This window comes from Arachis duranensis, chromosome 10 (assembly GCF_000817695.3).
Source record: "Arachis duranensis cultivar V14167 chromosome 10, aradu.V14167.gnm2.J7QH, whole genome shotgun sequence".
In the NCBI taxonomy this organism is placed as follows: Eukaryota; Viridiplantae; Streptophyta; class Magnoliopsida; order Fabales; family Fabaceae; genus Arachis; species Arachis duranensis.
The window spans coordinates 91,338,954-91,364,865 of record NC_029781.3 but is presented as its reverse complement, the minus strand read 5'-3'; the positions used below and the strand labels follow the sequence as shown (position 1 = coordinate 91,364,865).

The window sequence follows — 25,912 nt, the reverse complement described above, 5'->3', positions numbered from 1 at the left end:
TGAGAGAAGCAAATTCGTGTGCTGATTTTTTGGCAAAGATCGGTTCTTCTTCTAGTTATGCGTTTTCTCTTATGAATAGGCCTTCGCCGGAACTCACACACCTTCTTCTTGCAGACTCCATGAGTGTTCTTTATTCTAGAGCTTAATTGTACGAGGTTATAAAAATTCTTGAGCTCTTTTTTTATTATTCCTTAAATTATGCATGGTTGATGTACTCTTTTTCCTCTATTGGATTTTTTCCTAAGCTCCAGAGGTTTGGTTCATAGGGATTTTTTAAGGAGGCATAACCTACATAGGCCAAGTATCCATATAGTCTATACCAATCTTGGTGGAACAATGTACTATTTAAATGTATCATATTCAACCTTAATGAAATTACAAAATTCATGGAGAAATTGTTGAATTCTATATTAATAATTGTCAATTATGTTCATCATTGCAAATGTAATATTTATCAAACCATAGACATATAAATACATGGATCATATGATAAGGATAGCTAGATCCTCCAATTCAGTTTATTTTGCGGCAGTTATCTCTAACTTGACCCTTAGAACCTTCTTTGATATCAAGCAAGCTCATTTTGACCATGACTTGTTGGAAATCCAAGAAGAACAAGGCTTGGTTTTGTATAAGAGTTGACAAAATTCCTAGTTCTTGGACTAGTGAACAATGTTTGATCAGATGCGAGAACCCCGTTGCCAGAGACCAAAGCGTCGATGTACAAGTTGTCGAAATCATCCCTTGTTTCATCGAAGGGCTGCTCAGCATTGTCACCATCACTGCATGTTCTGGACAGTGTCTTTGCAAATTCTGAGTTCAAATTTGGATCTATTTTTGTTAGTCTATTCTTGAAAGAAGAACACCTAGCTACTCCTATTGTATGAGCCCCTAAAAATTCAAAACCACAAAACAGTATTAAAAATGTTTCCTTGTTGCATAATCTCTATCAACTATTGTATTCGAAAATTATATGCATTTATAGTTTAATATATAGACATTTTTTAACAGAAGGAATGACACAGTGAAAGCTAGTAATTATGAATTTAGAAGCCTTTGTCAAAAAGTTTCACTTAATTATGATATTCATTATTCGTCAACAAGCATGTATAGATAGAAATAGAAGCATAGGGACATATATGTATATTAATTACCAGAGAGAGCCACCATCTCTTGTGCTGAAAAGCCATGTTGGCCATGAGATCAAAAGCATTCAAGTTGGGAAATGGCAGATTAATGGTATCCTCAATTTTGGACCTTGTTAGAATATTTATAATCTGCAATATATGCTCAATTTTATGGCAGAAAAATGGATACAACATGTATGACATTTTTTTAGTGAGTTACTTATTTACTATACCAATTAATAAGAATGACACTTTTTTTGTGCATTATGTATATAACTACCTCTATTCTTATGAGTTATCAGTAGTTTTTTTATTTCTGCACTCTGTCTTTCATTGTTTTAGAACATTCAAGTTCTTGTTCACTCATTCCATTCAATTCTCAAAGAAAATCAAAACATGTTAGTATATTAAGTTTCTCAATTAAAATGATAACATATGTTCGAATTTTTTTTAAATATATAATTTATTGATCACTTACACTCACAAAAAAAGAAGCATGTTTGTTTTGCAGTAAAAAACCCCCTCAAAAAACCATAATTTATATTAATATTGAGAAATATTTCTAATTTTTACGACACATTTGATATTTATTCCAAAATTATTTGTAATTACTAAGTCATTAACGTTATTTTTCAACATTAAAAAAATGAAGAATTATAAATACTTTTAAAATAAAACGCACATTAAATATGTTTTAAGAACATGCAAGTATTTCTCTCTTATTTAATATATTACTCACAGAAACTCCAAAACAAAATCTCCGAACATGATACTGACACCCTAATAACAAACTCATCTGAATATTTTCGCCATACAACAACACGATCATTATTAATTACCAAAAACTTGATTAAAATAGAAATGAAATTAAGAACCTGAATGAAACAATCATGGAAGTGCATTCTAAGAAGAGGAGCAGCAAGTGAAGGATCATCTTCCAATGCCCTATTGACAATGTCCTTAACAACAGATTCAACAAAATAGTAATTCATGTTCAAACCATCTGCTCCAATTCTGAAACCACTCACTATAATTCCCATCACAACAAACACTGTCACCAAATTAGCCATCACTGTCTTCAAACACTTAAATGGCCTTTTGTACACCATATTAATCAATGATACAACACAACTACTATATAAATATGTATATGTGTGCTATATATAATGATTGAAAATATACAAAATAAGCACAAAATTAGATTAAGATAAGATTGAAAGGCTAAAAAAATTAAATATCTGTATAGTGGTTTATCGTTTACTTTTGTTTTCTAAATTTCTTGAATCCTACGTAATCATATTGGTCAATATGAATGCTATATATGGATGCATGGTGATTGCATTTGCATGTAAGTTGACACGTAATAAGGGTGTTCACCTATGTATAATTTTATTGAGTTTAATTTTGATGTAAGTAAATAATTTTATAATAAAATTTATTTTGAAAATTGGTTATTTCGTTATAATTACTGTTATTGTGTGAGTTAGTATAGTGGTTCATACGCGTCTAAGTTACATGTGGGAGAGGTCTTTTATTCCGTATGTATATGTTATGAGCATCAGCATGCTACTCTCACTGTATTCAATTTTTATCAAATGAAATGAAATAATATGTTGAATTTATGCATAGTTATATAATCAGATTTGTTCCTTTCAAGTGTATATGTAAAGGTAAGATTATACACTATACTATTCATAACTTTGAATTAGAATCTAGTTTATACATGAATAAGGATCAAATAACGTAATTTATTCAAGATATATGCATGATAATTAACATAATATATTTATTCAAAATATAAATAAACAAGAATTTTTTATTATATGCTTATTAATGTCTATTTCCATAAAATTTGGTATAAATATTATTCACCATATATTTAAAGCAACAATGGATTTGTTCTTACATTCCAAGATCATCAAATTACATGTTATCCCAAGTTCTGTATCCATAAATTTTGCCAAATAATGTCTCAGTGGAAACAACAAAATTTAACACTAAAAATGGATCTCCACAAATACATGCTAAGCACAACACTGATGTGCCTTCTCTTTATTGACATAAGCCTGCTTGCATTCACTATAGGAAACCCCCTCATATTTCATCACAAATTTTAAGATTCTTTGAATCAAAGAACTAATGGATACAACAATTGTGCAAATCCAAGGTAAGGTTACAAGATGAATTCTCATTTTATAGTACAATCAAGATTTGCAGAGACACAAAATATCTCTAGTAGTAACACAACAATCTTCTAGTCTAGGTATTAAGCTTTCTATCAGAATGAATTTTCAGAGCCTCAGCAACTCCAAAGAATTATGTACATGAAATGAAAGAATAATGCCTCCATTTTCACTAGTTATAGCAATCTTAGGAGGAATTTGGCTTAAGGAAATGTGTGGTGTTCTGTTCAAATGGTTTTCATTTTCACAATTTAGCAGAAATAAGTAAGGAACTTAATTCCCTTCACATGCTTTTCCCTATTTATATATATAAAAATAAATGAAAATACAGAGGGCATAGCTATAGCCCTATTTCTTGTATCCTACAATGACAAGAAAATTATCGCAGCAGGAACAATGACATTATAGCAATTCTGTTAGCTTAGAATCCTCATCTAGAACGGAAAATACTGCTCATCAAAGCAAGCATTCAGGGTGGGTTGGGTAAAATTATGTTTGGTCAAATTGTTTTAAAACTTGAAATGACTTTAATATACATAAAAGTAAATGTAATAAAGAGTAAGCATAAATCTAGAAAATCATTAATATATAATAAAATTATATTAGACTTCTTAATTTTGAAAAGAATAAACTAGCTTTAAAAAATATCTTCATAGGTGCTTTCAAAAGCACCTAATACTTTTAAAAACTAAAAACACAAGTACACGGTCTTTTTGAATTATCAAACACAATAAACTTTATCAAACTTACCCTCAATGCGAAGAACATCCTTAAAAGTAGCTAAGGGAGACAAATAAAAAAAAAAAGCATAGTAATCAAAATCAACGCCTAAGGCGTCAATCTATCATAACAAGCACATAATCCGGAAGAAACACTACTAGTGTCACAAAGATAAATACTGAAAAAATACTAAAAAGGAAGTAAGTGGTAGTGCAGCACTCAAAAGTAATTGTGTCACAAACTTGTGAGTTCCCAATCTTCTTTGGACATGTCCAAAATTTCAACACAGCCATCTTCAAACAGGATCTGCAAAAAATTTATTGATACATAAGCACAACGTTGATCTAAGCCTTTAAAGCCCAACCAAAGTTTCTCTCACCAAGTGTTTTCGGGAATATTTGTTAAACCACTTAAGAATACATAAGAGTTGGAGTTGAATTCTTCACATAATGTGGATAAAGTGAACTTGTTGATTAAATACATGAATATCAAAAGCATATAAATTCAGAGGTAGAGTATCTAGTAAAATAGACAATTTTAATGTACCTCACATGTTCAAGGTGTTTTATCCAAATAACTTCCCCAATGCAAACTTTTAAGCTTTTCGATTGCGCAAAAACTTGAGAACTGCCTAAAATTCAAGCACAAAAGGAAAACTAAATGGATATGACAGCTAATTTTAAGCATAAACCAAATAGTATTTTAACATTTGGTTTACCAAAGAGAGTGAGATTTAAACCTGCGACTTCTTAGATGAGTATGGAAAGACTATATTATTTAAGATATAATTCATTAGCTTTCGTTTTTTCTTTTAAAGAAAAGAAGATTTGTGAATTTATGTTTTATTAAAAAAAAACCCTACCCTTTCCTAATTAAATATGCCCTCCCTCTGCCTTTTCTGCTATGGCGACAGGCTCCACCGATTTCAGTCCGTCAGCGAGCATCTGTACCTTCCTTGCACTATAATTCTAGCTTTATTTAATTAGTGATGTATTTGATGTATTTAATTTCCTAGAATTTTTTAATATATCTCTAATTTTGTTGTTCCTAATTTATGTTAGACTTTTTATTAGATTTATGTTAGACCCTATCTGCTAGTATACGACATAAGGGAAATTAGTAATTAGAGAAAAGAATAAATGGGTCTCTGAGTTTTTTTCTGCGGATATTTTCGTCTTCGACGATTGGAAAATACATTCATATCCTTGATCTTTTAAAAATATGGACAAATCTATCCCCATTAAACTCAGTCCGTTAGCCCCGTCCGAAAACGCTGACGTAGCTCCCGTGACACTAACCTGACCGTCACGAGATGACATGTGGGTTAGACCTTCTGAAAATAGGACGTATTAGTCCCTAGGCTCCAAAACGACGCTGTTTATCCCCCACCCTCAATCTTTGAAATTCTTGATCCCTAATTCCTGATTGCACAGAAAGGGTGAAGCTGGTGAATGAAGAAAGGGAGCATGACATCCGATGGGGTATTATCTAGCTCGAGAAGAAGCGGAGGTGTAGGAAGAGAGGAGCAATTTACTGAAGGCTTGGGTCCTAAGGGAAAGGATGGCAAAGATGGCATCTCACTGAAGTGCTTCTGTGAAGAACATGCCACCTCTTCATGTCGAAGACGAACAGAAACCCTAACAGATTATTTCTCGGATGTCCGTTTTATAAGGTATGTATAAGTGTGTGGAACTCTGTTAGTGTTAGGGTCTCAAAACCAGTTTTTTATGATGAGTTCTGTGGACTGATTTTGTGCAGATGAGACAACCCCATTGCAAGTTCTTGTTGTGGTTGGATGAGCACATTGCAAGGTTTGGGTTGAGTGATGCAAGGGACCGGCGAGAGAAGAAATTTGGTGACGTTGAAGAGCATCAATGGAAGCAAGACATGAAAAACACGATCGTTTTGGAGCCTACGGACTAATACGTCATATTTTCAGAAGGTCTAGCCCACGTGTCATCCCGTAACGGTTACGTCAGCGCCATGGGAGCCACGTCAGCGTTTTCCGACGGGGCTAATGGACTGAGTTTAACGGGGGTAGATTTGTCCACATTTTTAAAGGGTCAGGGACATGAATGTATTTTTCAATCATCAAAAACGAAAATGTCCGCGAATAAAGAGATCAGGAACCTATTTGTCCTTTTCTCTAGTAATTATTAGGGGGACACATTTTGTAAGGATTTCGTCGCTCAAATTACATAACAGAAATATATATTGCCAAAAAAAATACCTCTTCAAAATGGAGATTCAGTCAGTATATGATTTTCTATACTAGACATATAAATAAAAGAGGAGTGCTACACATACAAGTCATTTTTGTTTACAAGTCTTACAAGTTGGGCCTAACACGCGCGTTATTGAATCATTTTCGCGTGTTTCATCTTCGTTTCCTTTTTTACGAAAAAGAAGAAGAAGAGACATAGAAGAAGAAGAAGAAGAAGAAGAAGAAGAAGAAGAAGAAGAAGAAGAAGAAGAAGAAGAAGAAGAAGAAGAAGAAGAAGAGAAAGAGGAAGCATGGAGAAAGAAGAAGAAGAAAAAGAAGAAAAAAACGTGAAAATGGCGTGAATATAAATGACTTGTATGATTTGTATGGAAAAGCGTTCTCTCTTTGCTTTCAATCTCCTTCTGTTTTTTTCGATTTTCATGGTTTCTGAAATCAAACTTTGAAATTGTTTTGAAGATGATGGAACATCAGAAATACACCCGAATGATTACAAAAATACACCCAAACGATTACAGAAATACATCCAAAGGATTGCAGAAATACGCCCAAACAGTTACAGAAATAAACCAAACAATTACAGAAATACACCCAAAAGATTATAGAAATACATCCAAAGGATTTAATAAATACACCCAAAGGATTTAAGAAATACACCCAATATAGGGGGAGACAGTATATTTCTTCTTGAAATCTTTTAATGTTTTGCTGGTTAAGGATGAGGCACATGACAGAGACAAATCTAGAAAAAAAATCTAGAAGAATAGTAAAACATTACCTTGAATAATGTTTCTTCATTTTTTCTGGTGATTTTGATGAAGGAGAAAGAGAAAATAAAAAGAGGAGAAGAAATTTCAATAAAAAAAAGCGGGAGGAAGAGGTGATGTTGATGACGATGATAACGAGAGAGAAAAATTACAAAGAAGAAGAAAAAGAGACACGAAGGAAGAAGAAGAAGAAGAAGAAGAAGAAGAAGAAGAAGAAGAAGAAGAAGAAGAAGAAGAAGAAGAAGAAAAGGAAGCACGGAGAAAGAAGAAGAAGAAAAAGAGGCACAAAAAAACGTAAAATGGCGTGAATATAAATGACTTATATGACTTGTATTGAAAATTACTTGTATGTGGAGAATTACTCTAAATAAAATAACTTGAGAATCAGCGGTTAGTTACACGTGAGAGTTCAGTTAGTTACTCTATGCTATTTAAGCAATGCATTTCAAGCAGTTGTTGAACAAATATAATTACAATATGAAGTTCACACTCTCAACTCATCTCAAATCCCTCTTTCTCTCATTCTCTCCAACTAAGGCCTCGTACCTTTCACTGAAAACAATACAAGACGCGACAAATCATTTCATTTCAAGGAATCTCTTTAAATTTGAATAAAAATAATTGACCATTTCATTCACTTACAGTTATACCATCAACCCACAACGCACTCAAGTTCTAGTTCTTGTTTTTGTTCATCACATCATTCTATTCCTCTCAATCAGGGATCCAACCCAGTCTGAAATCAAGTAAATAATCTCTTTATTACTACTTAATATTTTTATTTTGGCTACAAATTAAACATATATCACTTTATATAAAAAATGTTTCACATATGTATGATCAAGTTTGATCCAAATTAAAGCCCTGTGGTTTGGTGCCCACATGTTTTTATCTTTGCCATTAGTTTTCCTTAGCTATGTACACAGTACAAAATCGTTGCAAGATTATAATAGCATCTTTGAATATTGCAATGAAGATCAGACATAGTTGTGTTTAGTTTGACAATTTACTATGTTTGTATGCAAAGGATGCTAGTTCGCTGGGTTCCACCGTCTGAAGGGGCTATCAAACTCAACGTGGATGGAAGTTCAAGAGGAAATCCAGGAAGAGCCGGATGTGGTGGCTTGCTTAGAGATCAAGATGGCAGCTGCATTGTCGGATTCGTCAGTCATATTGGTTTTGCCGGTAGTGTCGTAGCGGAACTAGTAGCTATTTGCCATGGTTTGTGGTTGGCGTGGCAGTTTGGGTACAGAAAGGTGGAATGTGAAAGTGATTGCATGGTAGCTCTTGAGATTATTCATGACAATGCCGGAGACTTTCCGAAATTCGCAGACATTGTGGAAGAAATTCATCGGTTCATGCTTTTTGAGTGGGATGTCACTATCTACCATGCCATGAGAGAAGCAAATTCGTGTGCTGATTTTCTGGCAAAGATTGGCTCTTCTTTGAGTTCTGCATTTTCTCTTCTGAATAGGCCTCCGCCAGAACTCACTCACCTTCTTCTTGCCGACTCCAAGGGTATTCTTTATTCTAGAGCATAGTTATATGAGGTTATAAATTTTTTATTGGAATGTGAAAGAAAATGGAGAAAAAAGGATGACTTCATTGAGTAAGTAAGTAATTACAAGGTATATCTAACTGCTATACAGTAGGAAGAATGACTAATTAATTGCTAACTAATTAAGTTAGGTATCCGTAACATCCCTCCTCAAGTTGGCAGGTAGATGTCGATCATGCCAAACTTGGAGATGAGATTGTGGAACTGGGTTAGAGTTATTGGCTTCATGAAGACATCGACAAGCTGATGCTGAGTTCATGGATCAGTTTGATGAATCCTGCCACAACTTTCTCTCAAACAAAATGGCAGTCTACCTCAATATGCTTGGTCCTCTCGTGGAATGTGGGATTTGATGCAATGTAGATGGCTGACATAGAGTCACAAAACAGCATGGAAGATGGTGCTTTGATTTGAAAATCAGATAGGAGTCCTGTCAACCAAGTCAATTCAGCAGCCACAGCTGCCATAGCTCTGTATTCAGATTCAACAGATGATCGGAAAACTGTTAGTTGTTTCTTTGACCTCCAGGAAATTAGAGAGTCCCCAATGAACACACAGTAATCTAAAACGCTTCTCCTAATGTCGGGACATCCCGACCAATCTGCATCCGCATAAGCCATTAGCCTCTTTTCTGATTTTGCAGAAAATAATAACCCTTGACCCACGGTTCCTTTTAAGTATCTCAAGAGATGGTGAAATGTATTCATGTGAGTAGTTATAGGCTTAGACAAGAATTGACTAAGGGTAGACACCGCATAGGTAATGTCCGAATGGGATATAGTGAGCTACATTAACCTCCCTATTAGTCTCCGGTAGATGGATGAGTCCGCAAGTAAATCACCATCGGAGTTACTCAGCTTGAGGTTAGCATCCATAGGCAAAGAAACAGACTTGGAATCTGTAAAATTAGTGTCCTCCAAGATGCTTAGGTGTACTTTCTTTGGCTGAGGACAATTCCATCACTGGACTTGCTAGTTCCAAGCCTAATAAATACTTCAAATCACCCAGAATCTTCAACTTAAAGGAGGCCTCTAACAGTTTCTGCACCTTATGCATCATATCCTTGGAAGGGATCACTAGTATGATGTTATCTACATAAACCAGCAAGTAAATAATCTTGTCGCCACTACCATAAGAGAAGAGAGAGTAATCATGCTTGGACTGTTTGAACTTGTGAGTGAGCAGCGCTGAAGTGAATTTATAGAACCATTGTCTTGAGGCTTGTCTCAAACCATAGATGGACTTGTTCAACTTGCATACGAGTCCAGAGCTCTTGGACTTGTAACCAAGAGGCAGGTCCATATAAACTTCTTCGAGCAAGTCACTGTTCAAAAAGGCGTTGTTCACATCTAGTTGCAATAAAAACCAATTGTTGATGGCTGCAAAAGAAAGGAGAACCCTGACAGTGGTGAATTTGGCCACGGGAGAGAAGGTGTCCTTAAAATCAATGCCTGCCTGCTGCGTATAGCCCTTTGCAACCAAACGGGCCTTATAGCGCTCCACTGAGCCATCTGCCTTACACTTGACTTTGTACACCCAACGACATCCAATGGTATGTTTTTCTGGTGGAAGAGAAACTAAAGTCCGAGTATTAGTGGCCTTCATGGCTTAAAGCTCCTCATCCATAGCCTGCCTCGACTTAGGGTACTTCATGGCTTGATGAAAGAAAGAGGGCTCAGGAATTGCAATAACATTAGTTATGAAATGAGAGTGATAGTGTGAGATATGTTGAAACTGATCTAGAGTCCCATGAGAGACAATATTGCACTGATAATCCTTGAGGTAAGATGGTGGTCTGTGTTGTCTGGACGATTTTCTCAAGTTAATTGGTGAGCTTGGAATATTAGATTGATGTTGTGACTTGTGAGGTAGGTTCAGTGACTAGCATATCCACAGATAGTTGAGATGGTGGTTGGCCAGAATGAGGGCTGGTAAGTGTGGTTAGAGGGACTGCATCAGTGATGGATGATGGGATAACTATGTCAAGGAAATTGTCCACCATGGGCCTGGAAGTATCGGTTAATTGCCGAAAGGAAAATTCATTTTCGATAAAGGAAACATCTCTGGAGATGAAAATCTTCTTGTTCATTGGGTCATACAACTTGTATCCCTTGTAACCAAAAGGATAGCCAATGAAGATTGCACGCACTGCTCTAGGGGAGAACTTGTGTCTCTGAGATAGAAGAGAAGATGCATGAGCCAAGTAGTCGAAGACTCTCAAAGACTGATAGTCAGGTTGCTTAAGGAAGAGTCTATCAAAGGGAGAGCAGTGTTGGAGTGCTGGACTTGGTAAGCAATTGATGAGGAAAGTGGCAGTCAAGACACAATCTTTCCAAAAGGCAATTAGGGCCTTGGACTGAAAGAACAATGCTCTGACCACATTGAGTAGATGCTGGTGCTTTCTTTCAACAACGGCATTTTGTTCTGGCCGTTCCACACAGGAGAATTGATGAAGCATACCCTTGGAATTCAGGTAATCAAGGAGCATTAATTCACCAGCATTGTCTGATCTCACCTGCTTTACCCTAGTATTAAACTGAGTTTTAATCATATTAAAGAAATTGATGAGAGTGTGAATGATTATTATAAGTTGGAGCTCTATAAGGGCCCCAAATATCACAGTGAACCAAATCAAAGGAATTCTTACAAAAATGATTATTGGATTGAAAAGACAAACGCTTGAGTTTAGCTAAGGGACAGACTTCACAAGTAGAATGATTGTATTTGAGAGTTTTATTGGACAAAAGAGGACTCAATTTGTTAAAGACTTTTTCTGAAGTGTGACCTAAAGGAACATGCCAAATAGTGCTATCAACATTGGTTACTGATCTACAGCTATGAACAGAACTCCTAGTACGAACTGTGAAAGGTTATTGTAGCAGAAACAGGTCATCAGTTTCATCACCTCTGTCAATCACCTTCTTGGAGGTCATGTCCTGTATGATGAAGGCTAAGTCAGAAAAGAGAACTTTGCAGTTAGACAATTTCAACAAAGAACTAACAGAAATCAAATTAACTCGGAAAGAGGGAATGGATATGACATTGTAAAGGATTAAAGAAGAATTAATAACAACATTACCAATAGGTAAGGCATGAATTTTGGTATGGTCAGGTAAAGTAAAAAAATGATTTGTAAGAGGTTTGGCATTTTCCAAAAATTTAAAAGAATTAGTGATGTGAGTGGTAGCTCCGGAATCAATTATCCAAGAACTAACCTCTGCCATTTGATTCGAATAACATGAGGAAAACACTTCACCTGCACAAATTTCAGGTTCAATGTCCTGAAGAGCCTGCTGAGTTTGCAAGAGAGTCATCAATTGGTTGGACTGAGCTGCTGTAAGTGAAAAGATGGATGTTGGAGATGGATCTTGGCTTTCTTGATCATGAGCGACCTTGGCAACATGATGCACTTGGGATTTGGCATTCACAGGCTTGTTCTGGGAATATCCAGGAGGATATCCATGGAGACGATAACATTTATCCTCATTATGTCCCAGCAACCCATAATGAGCACAGAGTGGACGATCTTTCCTCCCTTTCACCTTGGGTCCAGAAGGAGCGGTGGGTCTTGGATACTGTTTAACAGCAAAAGCCATATGTTGGCTTGGAGAGGTGAGTGCTCTCTGCTTCTCCTCTTGCAACACAAGAGAAAAGACTTTTCCAATCGGAGGCAGTGGATCTGACAATAGGATCTGGCTTTGAACACTTGCCAAATTCTCATTGAGACCCATAAGGAACAGTATCATATATTCTTGATAAAAAAAAAAGCTTGAATCGGCTTAACGCCACCACAGGAACAAGATACCAATGGCTTGAAGGTGTTGAGTTCTTCCCAAAGTATCTTCAACTTTGTGAAATACTGTGAGACCGAGAGAGAGCCTTGAGTCAGAGACACGAGTGACCTCTTCAGCTCAAAGATGCGAGGTGCGTTGTTCTGAGAGAAGCGAGTCTCCAAATCTTGCCAGAGTAAAGCCGCGGATCCAGCATAGATGACGCTTGCCACAATATCCTTGGAGATCGCATTCAGCAACCACGTAGTGACGATGTCATTTGTGCACTGCCACGATTCAGTGAGCGCATGGTCAAGAACTGGATCTGGCTTTGGGAGGGAGCCATCGATGAAGCAGATTTTGCATTTTCCACTCAACGCAAGTCTCATCGATCTGCACCAAGAAGCGTGGTTGTCTTCTTCTAGGGGTTGTGAAATAAGCACGAGCCCTTGGTGATCGCCAGACTGGAGCAGATACGCATCAGGAATCGGCGAAGGTGGTGCCAGAACTCGAGGAGTATTGGAGTCTCCCTAAGGAACTGTAGATACAAAAATTGGAGACATTCTGATTGATGAGTAGAAGAATAGAGGAAAAGAAGAGGTATCGATTGAGGAAGAATGTTCTTGCCAAAACGAGAAAGAGCGAGAAAGAAGAATGGAAAATTAGGAAATTTTCCTGAGAAAATTAAAGAATGAAGGGAGAGAATAATGCGGAAGTGTGAAAAAGAATTACATCTGATACCATATTGGAATGTGAAAAGGGAATGGAGAAAAAAGATGATTTCATTGAGTACGTAAGTAATTACAAGGTATATATATACAAGTGAGCTAAGAGCCTAACTAACTGCTATACAGTAGGAAGAATGACTAATTAATTGCTAACTAATTAAGTTAGGTATCTGTAACAATTGTTGAGCTTTTTTTTTTCATTATTCCTTAAATTATGCATGGTTGATGGACTTTTTTTCCTCTATTGGATTTTTTCCCAAGCTCCAGGGGTTTGGTCCATAGGAATTTTTTGAGGAGGCATAACCTACATAGGCCGAGTATTCATATATTCGATACCAATCTCGGTGGAACAATGTACTATTCACAAGTATGTATCATATTCAATTTCAATGAAATTACAAAATTTCTGGAGAAATTATTGAATTCGATAATTGTCAATTATGTTTATGTGCTAATGTAATATTTATCAAACTATAGACATAAATACATCGATCATATATTAATTTTAAATAAGGTATAGATAGATCTTCCAATTCAATTTATTTTGCAGCAGTTATCTTTAACTTGACTCTTGAAACCTTCTTTGATATCAAGCAAGCTCATTTTGATCATGGCTTGTTGAAAATCCAAGAAGAACAAGGCTTCGTTTTGTGCATAAGAGTTGACAAAGTTCCTAGTTCTTGGACTAATGAACAATGTTTGATCCGATGTGAGACGGAAATCAAAAGCCTCGAAGTACAAGTTATCGAAATCATTCCTTGTTTCATCAAAGGGATGCTCAGCATTATTACTATCACTGTATGTTCTGGACAGTGTCTTTGCAAATTTTGAGTCCAAATTTAAATCCACTATTCTATTTGAAAATTATATGCATTTATAGTTTAATATATAGATATTTTGTAACAGGAGGAATGACACGGTGAAAGCTAGTAATTATGAATTTAGAAGCCTTTGTCAAAAAGTTTTCCTTAATTATGATATTCATTATTCATCAACAAGCATGTATAGATAGAAATAGAAGCATAGAAACATATATGTATATTAATTACCAGAGAGAGTCACCATCTCTTGTGCTGAAAAGCCATGTTGGCCAAACATCTTGATGAGATCAAAAGCATTGAAGTTGGGAGATGGCAGATTCATGGTATCCTCAATTTTGGACTTTGTTCCATCTTTTCTTCCCTTTGGTATGTCATAAACTGGCCCTGCCTGTTCATTGCGCCATTCATAATATATATTTTTAATAGGAAGTTTTAGTAGAAAGAATACTTTATTTCTCAAATATTTGTTACAAATGACTCACACACTAATTCTCACCTCCTATTATAGCCATTCAATTTAGCTCCTTAATAGATGGTTAGGATTAAATCTAATCAACGGTCCAAATTAATCATCTAGAACCTTCATTACAAATATCTATTCTACCACAACTTTCTAAATACTTCTAGATTATTTCATACTACTCTTCATACTTTTATATATATTAAGACTCTTCTAAAATACTCTATGACCTTCTAGAATCTTCTAGAACTTTCTAAGGTATTTCAGGATCTTCTAGAAGATTCTAGAATGTTCTAGAACCATCTAGAGCATTCTCAAACAATTTAGAAAACTATACAAATACCGTTAAATCTAACTTTCTAAAATTTACCGTGACATAGTGCATCAATCCAGTTGCACAGACATGATACAAAAATAATAAAAAAATATTAAATATATCATATATGCTAATTAAAATTGTAAGGCATAGAATGTATTCAATTAACTTAAATAATGAAAAACTATTAACTAATACATATAAATATATATAATATATAATAATTAATTTTTAGAATACAAAATATTTTTTTACAATAGCATCACTCTATTTTTAGAACTGGTTCAGTCCGTGATAGTCTCCTAGGCTGCATTTGTTTATAGAGACAGAACACAACACTGAGACAGGGACATAGAGATACAAATCGTGTTTGATAGATGAGACATAGACAAAGACATTGTATCCATAGACACTGAATTAATGTATTTTGTGTCTATCCTGACAAAAAGGACACCGAGATACTAACAAAGAACACGATTTATTTTTTATTTTTTTTATTATTCTTATTAATTTTTCATAATTATAATTTTTTTATTATTATATTTTTTTAAAATTTTTTGAATAAAAAAAATGAGAATAAATTATATTTTCATAATTTGTTCTGGTTTATCACCAAACAAAATACAAAAATATGAAATTTTATATTTCTATTTTTTGTGTCTTGTTCTATCTAGTCTTGTCGTGTTGTCCTATTCTAAAAAATAGACCCAGTACTAGTATTCATGTCCTTCATGCACACCTTACCATTTTGTCTCTAAAATCGTTAACATTAAGTGCACCGTTACATTATGTCATTTTCCTTAATAAATTACATTCTCGTAGCATCTAACGCATTCGTTTCTCTTTCACAACTAGTTCAATCCCAATCTATTTTAATTTGGCTCTGAATTTTCTATTACGTTTGGCCACAATGCTTAGATCCTGGAATATATGCCTGGGCTAATTGTTTTGTTCCTCAAAAACTGCATCTTCCAGTTTACTTATTCTTTGGCTTTTGAGTTTATCCATTCAATTATATTCTTGTTATCTAACAGCAGCTTCAAATCGTTAATTTTGATAAGTACAACATTTACCAATCAATTTACAGTGTATCTCCATTAATTTTTTCTTGTATCATTTTTTTTCATCATGCAAACCACTTTACCTTTTACTTTAGACTACTTATCTTCATTGACATGATCCTTTTAACACCTAATAGTGCAAAATATTTAAATCAAGACATGAAGCAACGTGCTATTTCATTAAAACCATCTATAATAATTATTGTAGGGAGCCGAAAATGAAAAGTGTAGAGGAAAAAAAAGTAAAATAAAGAGAGAAAAACTTATTTTGTATGCCATAAAAAATACTAAATAATAAAAAAGAAAAAGAAATCAAAATTGCGTAACAATAGTTAACAATAATAAAAAAATTGTTTTAAGCTTATATCAATTGATGTAAAATTTCAATGGCCCTTCTAAAACTCCTTTTCGTCTATAGGAATCACTGTATACTTGAAATTTAGGGGTGGTTCCTTAGTTGAGCAAATCATAAAACCAACCATTGCACTAACATGAAAAATTAAAATAAAATAAAACAGTTATTATAAGATAAAGATATATTATTCGAAATTAATTCTATTTTTTTATTTTTTGAATACAATTTAAAATATACTAAATCCCAAATTATCAAAATTATACTCAAACTCATCTACATCTATAGTTTAAATTTATCTGAAAATTTGGGTGCTAAGCAATTTCAAATGTTTTAGCCAATGAATTAAATAATAATAAGAAAATCTGAAAATAAAAAATAAATAAAAATAAGGGTGATCAGTTAAAAGATTCTATAATAGTTTTCTAAAAGAAGAAAAAGAAAAAAGGTTAAAACCAACAATAATATACAGTATTATTTAAATTATAATAAATATAAAAAAGCAAAAGAAATAAAAAAGATCAAATTTAGAAAATAAATAAATGAATGCCTGCATCATATGTATTTACTAATGGTTGTAGTAATCAAAGACATGTAACAATCAACAAATTAAAAAAATCATATGCTATATATACCAAAGCAGATTTAGAACAGATAAAAAATAACAAAGCAGATTCAAGATAGAGTAACAAAAAATATACTATTAACAACAAAGAATTAATCTTTTAGGAAGAAAAAGATACTTTCATAAAGTAAAATGAGAAAGTACATATAACAAATGATACTTGGTGCAATAGAGCTATATATAAATCAGCCATCGAAATCAAGCAGCAATGACCTCAACTTGTAGCAGAATCATCTGCACCTTTTAAAAATTTAGGAAACATTGAAACTAAAGAAAAGAAAAAAAAGGCTAAAAGCCTACTACTAATGCTAAAATTGTATTTAGATAAAACACTTTTAATCTTCAAACTCAACAAAAATGAGTAACATACTAAAAAGTATGTTTTAATTTCAATATTTTAAATTTTTGCTAAAGTTGCATAGACATCATAGCATATACCAATTAATTTTATTATATCATATATAGAAAATATAACACACTTTCATGTGTGTCCAGAATAGGAATGCAGTATTGGACCATAAAATAGATCTAAAAGAAATGGTAAATTATGCATGGGACGTGAATAAATTACTGTAACTAAGTTAAATATTGCATTTTGACATTCATTTTCATGTAGCTCACTGGTCTCAAATTCTCATGGTTCTCGGATTTTATTTACTAACATTAGTTTTAAATGTAGAATCAACAAAAGAAGCCATTTAGATAAAGAAAAAATTGGTAAAATTATGTGTTCAGACGAAATGAATTATAGTCATTCTCCTACATTACATTACACACAGAGCATTTTGAAAGCGAGCCATCCCAAAAATATTCGTTTTTAAATGAAGTTTAACAAGATAAACCAAATAGGCATGCAGATGAAGTACCTCATAACAGCAATGGATATGAAGTTTCTTTAAATTCCTACAGCCAATAGGTATACCATATATAGCACCATTCCCAAAGTTTGAGTAATTTACCTGTTGAAGAGTTTGTAAGAACTTGCATTGTTCTCAATCCTGAAGAATACCAACATCAACAATTCTTTGATAGTAAAGTAATGGCAACACAATCAGACGTCTGCAAATAGAAAGTCGAGCTTAGCACCACAAACGAAAAATATACAGAAAAACAAACATAACAAGCAATGAAAAACTTGACCAAAAGTAAATATAAAGAGGCCAAACATGTGTCCCATGCTTCCTTATGTTGCCTATTTATTGAATGGTTAATGCATTTCTTATTTTACATACATACTGGCAAGATCTTCCAACAGATTCTAGCCCCAAAACCCGAATGTTGTGGCATCCATTGACTTCAAGATGTGTAAGTTCCTTGCATCTAGTAGTAATTGCTTCCAAACCCTTGTGACTTAGGAAATAACAATCACTTAGTATTAGATTCCTAACTTCTTGCATCTATTACCAATGGAAAACAAACCCCTAAAATTAACCATTATTCTAAGAAAGGAGATTACTAACTAAAGCAGGAAAAAAATGATAGAATTCTTGGCAGAATCCAAAATTTAACAATTGGAGACACAAGAAAACATTGTGCAATTGCATGCAAGACTTGAGAGTCATGCAAATGGAGCTAAATAAACATAGCTAAGTTTATCTCATTAAATGTGCTTGAATAATATCAAAGCAGTATCAATATTATAAATAACATGTTAAATCATATAATGATTGGTTGCATGATAATAGTTGAAAGACACAAAGTATCATATGGTACATGCAACATGGTTAATAATTTAATAAAAAATAGCAGCATTTATTTACATATATGGTGCATTCTTTCTAATTTACAATCTTCGGGAGCTGATCATCTTGCTTACGGATGTTCTATCGGTCTTCTTCTCACATGTCCAAACCACCTGAGACGCGATTCAACCATCTTTTCCACAATGGGTGCTACTCCAACTCTCTCCCTTATATCTTCATTCTTTATTTTATCCAATCGTGTATGACCACTCATCCATCTCAACATCTTTATCTCTGCCACACTCAGCTTATGTTCGTGCTCTCCCTTAGCTGTCCAACAGTCCGTACCATATAACATAGCCGGTCTTATAGCAGTGTGATAGAATTTACCTTTAAGTTTTAAAGGCACTTTTTTGTTGCATATAAAACCAGATGCACTCCGCCATTTTGACCAACCTGCTTGGATCCTATGATTTACATCCTGTTCAATCTCTCCATTATCCTGTATGATGCACACAAGATACTTAAAACTTTTAACTTTTCCTAAAATGTTTTCTCCAATCTTCACCTCTATATTGGGGTTTTTCCTTCTCAAACTGAACTTACATTCCATATATTCCATCTTGCTACGGCTTATGTGCAGACCATACACTTCTAAAGCTTCTCTCCATAACTCCAACTTCTTATTTAGGTCTTCCCTTGACTCTCCCATAAGGACGATATCATCGGCAAAAAGCATACACCATGGCACAGGCTCTTGGATGTGCTCTGTGAGTACTTCCAAGACTAATGTGAAAAGGTATGGACTTAAGGATGATCCCTGGTGTAATCCTATACCAATAGGGAATTCCTCCATCACACCACCTTGAGTCTTCACACTAGTTGTGACCCCATCATACATGTCTTTAATTGCTCGAATATATGCGATCCTTACTCTCCTCTTTTCTAAAACCTTCCATAAGACCTCCCTTGGTACCCTATCATACGCTTTTTCCAAATCAATAAACACCATATGTAGATCCCTTTTATTACTACGATACCTCTCCATCATCCTTCTTAATAGGTATATCACTTCAGTGGTAGATCTTCCTGGCATAAATCCAAATTGGTTCTCTGTTACTTGTGTCTCTTTTCTCAACCTCCGTTCTATCACCTTTCCCATAACTTCATAGTATGACTCATAAGCTTAATCCCTCTATAGTTTTCGCAACTTTGTATATCCCCCTTATCCTTGTAGATAGGTACCAATGTGCTCTTTCTCCACTCATCAGACATCTTCTTTGACCTTAAAATCTCATTAAAAATCTTGGTTAACCAGTTGATGCCTTTTTCTCCAAGCCCCTTCCAAACCTCAATCGGAATATTATCAGGTCCTACTGCCCTGCCATTTTTCATATGCTTTAGAGCCTCTTTTACCTCGAAGTCTCGAATCTTTCGATAGTAGTCAAAGTTTTAATCTTCTTCCCTTGTGCATAATCGACCAAGGCTCGGAGGAGTCTTTTGTCCCTCATTAAATAACTCGTAGAAGTAGCTCTTTCACCTTTCATTAATCTTCTCCTCTTGAGCCAACACCTCTCCATCCTTATCCTTTATGCACTTAACCTGATCCAAATCTCTCGTTCTTCTTTCCCGGCTCTTTGCGATTCTATATATACCTTTTTCTTCTTCTTTCGTGCCTAAAGACTGGTAGAGACCTTCATATGCTCTTGTTTTTGCTTCACTTACAATCACTTTTGTCTCTTTCTTAGCCGCTTTATATTTTTTCCAGTTATCTGCATTGCGGCATAAAGACCACTCTTTAATGCATTCCCTTTTTATCTTTATTTTTTCTTGTATACTCGCATTCCACCACCAGGACTCCTTGTCTCTTGGTCCTATTCCTTTAGATTCACCAAAACTTTCTTTTGCTGTTTTTCTAATAACTTCTGCCATCTCCTTCCACATCTCTTTCACGCTTTCATTCCCATCCCACTTTGTCTCTTCTCCTACTCGTCTTAGGAAGCTTCTTTGTTCCTCACCTTTCATCCGCCACCACCTCGTCCTTGGGTTCTTCGTATGATGTCTTTTCCTCAACTTTTTCTCAACGCGAAAATCCATGACGAGCACCCTATGTTGTATTGTCAAACTCTCTCCCGAGATAATTTTACAATTAATGCAAAATTTCCGGTCAACTCTCCTCAACAAGAAGAAGTCGATTTGAGAGCTTGTCATGCCACTCTTATAGGTTATAAGATGTTCGTCTCTCTTTTTTAAACATGTATTTGCAATGAGAAGATCAAAGGTTGAGGAAAAGTCCAAAATAGTTTTACCCTCGGCATTGATCACCCCGAAACCATGGCCTCCGTGAATACTCTCATATCCGATCACTTCTCTCCCAACATGGCCATTTAAATCTCCTCTTAAGAAAATCTTATCTCCCAAAGGTATGCCTTGAACCAAACTCTCTAGATCCTCCCAAAACCTTATCTTGTGTTGTTCGTCCGAACCTACTTGCGGTGCATAGGCGCTAATCACATGGAAAGCACTTCCCTCCACCACAAGTTTGATAGAGATGATCCGATCTCCAACCCTCTTGACATCCACTACGTCCTTCTTCCACTGCTTATCCACAATTATTCCAACCCCATTCCTATTCTTCACCTTTCCTATATACCAAAGTTTGAAACCAGAAGTATCAAACTCCCTAGCCTTTGCATCAACCCATTTCGTTTCTTGTAGGCATATAATGTTAATCTTCCTCCTTGTCATGGTGTCCACCACCTCCATGGACTTTTCTGTTAGAGTGCCTATGTTCCATGTCACAAATCTCAACCTTCTGTCGCTTCGACCTTCACCTTTTACTTTGTGAACTAGCTTATTTACCCTCATCCGTTCACGAAAACGTGAGAACCCTTACTTATTTAACACTACATCCGGCTCTTGTTTTGACACCGTACTCGACCCATACGGCGCGTTGCTTCCGGGCAACGACCTAGCTTTAGCGCAATAATGTCTTTGATTCATGTCATGGGGGTTCGGCTATATTTTTATGTTGGTTGCCGAAGACCTAACACAACCCTCCTCCTTTATCCGGGTTTGGGACCGGCTATGTACCGCAAGTGTAACATAGGCGGAGTTAATTAATTATAAATATAGTAATTAGTTTTATTTATTTATGATTTAAAATATTAGTTATTAAATATTTCACCACATCCAAATTAGGATGAGATACGTTCAGTATCATTGCAACGTAAATCATGGAAACTGGTTCAATTAGCTTCCGTCTCTTCACCCTCCTTCTCTCTCCAAATACCTAAAACATGATAAATCAGAAAACAGATTTAAAACCATCCAATTTATAAAGAAAAGAAACATTCTAATACCTAGTATAAATATCATTCACGTAGAAGTTTTAAATTCACTCATAGGTATTTGATTAATTTTTAGCTGAACCATCTTGATTTCCTAGCATTATTGTTTAGCAATTGATGGAATACTATTTTTTTAATTTTAACTATGAATTTGAATTGAAAATGAAATTTGGAGCGCTGTTAATGTTAGATAAGGCAGCGTTTATATTTGATACACATGTGCATCAAATTATAGATACGAAAATATAGGAGAGATATATATGATATTTGTTTATTGAGATACAAATTATAAAAAATATGGTTATATATAAGTACCAATTAAAAATATATATTTTGTGTTTTTCAAAAATACTGAAACATAAATTTGTAACTTGAAATTCTAATTTTTTTACAATTTTATTCTTTTATTTCGTTGATTTAGAGTTACAATGGTACTGTTTTCAATTTCTTTTTGACGATATTCGTATTTTATAAAAAGAACGTTTCTTTTTGTTCCTCTTTAAGATTTTTGCACATGAAAAATAACTACAGATTTACGGTTCTGTCTCTCGTCCTCTTTTCACCTCATTGTCCTATTTTTATCTCATTATTTGTCGTTTCAATATATGTAGTCTCTGAATTTGAATTTTTTTTATCTTTTATTGAAAAAATTAAATTTTATATTTATTGAATTTAATTTGAATTTGTGTAAAAATATAAATAGATGTTTCTGAATCATTCCAAAAATCACATTATTATAAATTTAATTTTATTATTATACATATTAAATTTTAGTTTGAATCAGAGTTTTATAGTTTCTGATTTGATTTAAAAGTAGTGGTAGTTTTCGATAATTTTAAAAGAAAAATAAAAAAATGTAAAAGCAATAATGTCAATGTTAAAATAATAAAGATAAAATTAAAATTTTATATAATAATAAATTGTGTATTTTATTCTGTCTAACTTTCAAGTGTAATATAAAATTAATATCTTCTTATATTTATATACTCTTATATATTTATATTTATGTCTCATTTATATTAAAATAACAATCAAATAGAGCCTAATGACTTATATACATGTGATACGTTATCCGTATCCTCGGTCGCCCGGAATGCTCGGAACGCAAATATCTGAAGCCCAATCAAATAAAAAGACACGTGCATCATTAAAGCTCGGTCCCGTATCAGCCGTCCGAAAATCTCGGCACATGATCAGGACCGAAGCAGCATCACCCAACTGAAAATAAGAAACGTGCTCAACTGGTTTATAGCACCAAAACAGAATATCTTAACCAATCTATAAACTAGGGACTTATCCACCAACGGGTAAAACCAACTCCTATAAAACCTAGCTAATACACTCGGCTAGACCTCAGGTTCTATCACTCTTAGTCTCTTACTCTTTACTCTAAACTCATTTCATTCATTCACTTTGAATCACTACTGACTTGAGCGTCGGAGTATCTTGTGCAGGTATTCCCGCCGCGGTGTTTGATTCCGGCCGACGTAAAGCTCTTCCCCTTCACCGGCGATCTGCTCGGAAGTGCTTGAGCTCGGCCTCCAGTGTTCGGACGAATCACTTGGCGCCCACCATGGGGCCGGAGTACATCTAACCCCACTTTCTTCTTTGTTTAGTCTTCTACCCTATTTTGCAGGATTCCCGATCCTCGAACATGGCTGACAAGGAAAGCCCACAACTCTCACAGGATGACCTCCTAGCTCGAATCGCCGAGCTGCAGGCGGAAGTACGAAGAATAGCCGAGTTGTCTATGCAGAACAATGGAGAAAGCTCCAAAAACTCGGCTCAAGGTGCCACAGACCCCTTGAACATCGCCCCGCCAAAAGAGAAGCTCATCCTCGACAACCCCTTCTCCGAGGAGATCACAAATTATCAGATGCCAAAAAACTTTACTCTCCCGACCGCACTGGAACCGTACAAAGGGTTCGGCGACCCCCGAGCCCACATAAAAAAGTTCCAGTCAATGATGTTTTTCAACGGCCCTAAGAACGAGCCTGTCCTTTGCCGAGCATTCCCAACCTACCTCGACGGCGCTGCATTACTCTGGTTCTCCAAACTCCCTGAGGGATCAATTTCCTCTTTCGAAGATCTTGCCAGATCATTCATCGACTACTTTGCCGCATCAAGAATCTACGTACACGGATCGGACTATCTCGGCACCATCAAACAAGGCCAGCATGAGAGCCTGAAAGACTACATGACCAGGTTCGCTGACGCCACCATGGAGATCCAAGACTTGGACCCAGCTGTTCACCTGCACGCCCTCAAAGCCGGCCTCAGACCTGGTAAATTCTGGGAGACCATCGCCATAACAAAGCCAAAGACCCTGGAGGAGTTCCGTGAAAGGGCGGCAGGTCAAATGGAAATCGAAGAACTTCGAGAAGCTCAAAAATCGGACAAACACCCAAATCGGAGAGACGAAGAAAGAATTTTCAGATCGCCAGTCAACAGGGACAGTAAGAAACCCTCCAAGCCTGCTTCAAAGTACAACACATACACCAGATTCAATACCAGAAGAGAAAACATTATCAGAGAAATCCTCAACGCCAAAATCATAAAACCACCAGCCCGAGCAGGAAACTACCAGGACCAGAGGTTCGTGGATAAAACAAAGCATTGTGCTTTCCACCGAAAGTTCGGTCACACTACGGATGACTGCATCGTCGCGAAGGACCTCCTGGAAAGGCTAGCACGCCAAGGGCTCTTGGACAAGTATATCGAGACCCGGAAGGGCAAAAGAGGAAACTCGGACAGGATAGAGCATAAGCAAGCAAAGACAGACGACAAAAAAGAGAGGACGACTCCTGATCCACCAAGGGGAGTCATTAACCACATAGCAGGAGGATTCGCAGGCGGAGGAGAAACAAACTCGGCCAGGAAACGAAGTTACAGGGCAATGCTGGCAATCGAAGGAACCATACAACCAAGGAAGGACAAAGAGTCAGATGTCACAATATCCTTCAACCAAGCAGACTTCAAATCGGCAAGCCCTAACCTCGACGACCCCGTGGTAATTTCAATCCAAGTCGGAGAACTGTTGGTAAGAAAGACATTATTAGATCCAGGTAGTAGTGCTGATGTTTTATTTTACTCTACCTTCACAAAAATGAAATTATCTGAAAAATTAATACGACCTTCCTCTGGAGAGCTAATCGGGTTCTCCGGAGAGAGAGTCCCCATCATGGGACACATATGGCTAAAGACCACCATGGGAGAAATCCCTATGTCAAAGTCCATCGATATTCAATATCTAATAGTAGACTGTTATAGCCCTTATAATATTATACTCGGAAGACCCGCCTTGAATATATTCAAAGCGGTGGTGTCCACATTACATCTGTGTGTTAAGTTTCCAATGCAGGGAAACAAGATAGCTACGGTTCACACCGACCACCAAGAAGCTCGGCAGTGCTATAACGCTTGTCTAAAGAAGGACCAGGCGAGGAAGATAACTCGGCCCCAGGTCCAATCCATACATAACTCGGCTGACACCACCGTGCTAGCCGATCTCGACCCAAGAGAAGACCTCGGCGAAAGACCTCGCCCAATGGACAACCTCCAACGAATAACACTAACGACAGATGACAATCAATACACATACATCGGAGAAGCATTAGAAGAGGAAGACCGAGCAAAACTCATATAGATACTACGCAAAAACGCCGATCTCTTTGCATGGACACCAGATGATATGCCCGGAATAAGCCCAGAAGTCATCTGCCATAAACTGGCAATTGACAAGACAGTCCGATCAGTAGCACAGAAGAAAAGGAACCTCGGAGAGTTGAAAAAACAAGCAGCACTGGAAGAAACCAAAAAGCTCCTCAACGCAGGTTTCATCCGAGAAATTCGTTTCACCACATGGTTGTCCAACGTGGTAATGGTAAGGAAGAACTCAGGTAAATGGCGCATGTGCGTCGACTTTACAAACTTAAATAAAGCCTGTCCCAAGGATGCTTATCCATTGCCTTGTATTGATAAATTAGTTGATAACGCCTCTGGTTTTAAAGCTTTGAGTTTTATGGATGCATACTCTGGCTATAACCAGATTCTAATGCACCCAGAAGACCAAAGCAAAACAGCTTTTATAACAGAACATGGGAATTTTTGTTACAAGGTAATGCCCTTTGGTCTAAAGAACGCATGTGCGACATATCAAAGGCTGATGGAC

General features: G+C 35.7%; 1 protein-coding gene and 2 pseudogenes across 1 annotated transcript; 1 reads left to right on the top strand and 2 right to left on the bottom strand.

Annotated features, from left to right (window-relative positions):
- Positions 1-501: 501 nt before the first annotated feature.
- On the bottom strand, positions 502-2,197 carry LOC107470825 (peroxidase 47-like; annotated as a pseudogene).
- Positions 2,198-13,608: 11,411 nt separating this feature from the next.
- On the bottom strand, positions 13,609-14,481 carry LOC127743027 (peroxidase 47-like; annotated as a pseudogene).
- An 8,914-nt stretch (positions 14,482-23,395) lies between these two features.
- Positions 23,396-25,387, top strand: LOC127743026 (uncharacterized). Its single transcript, XM_052255687.1, has one exon. It carries the CDS (start codon positions 23,396-23,398, stop codon positions 25,385-25,387), a length of 1,992 nt encoding a protein of 663 aa, XP_052111647.1.
- The last annotated feature ends 525 nt before the right edge of the window (positions 25,388-25,912 follow it).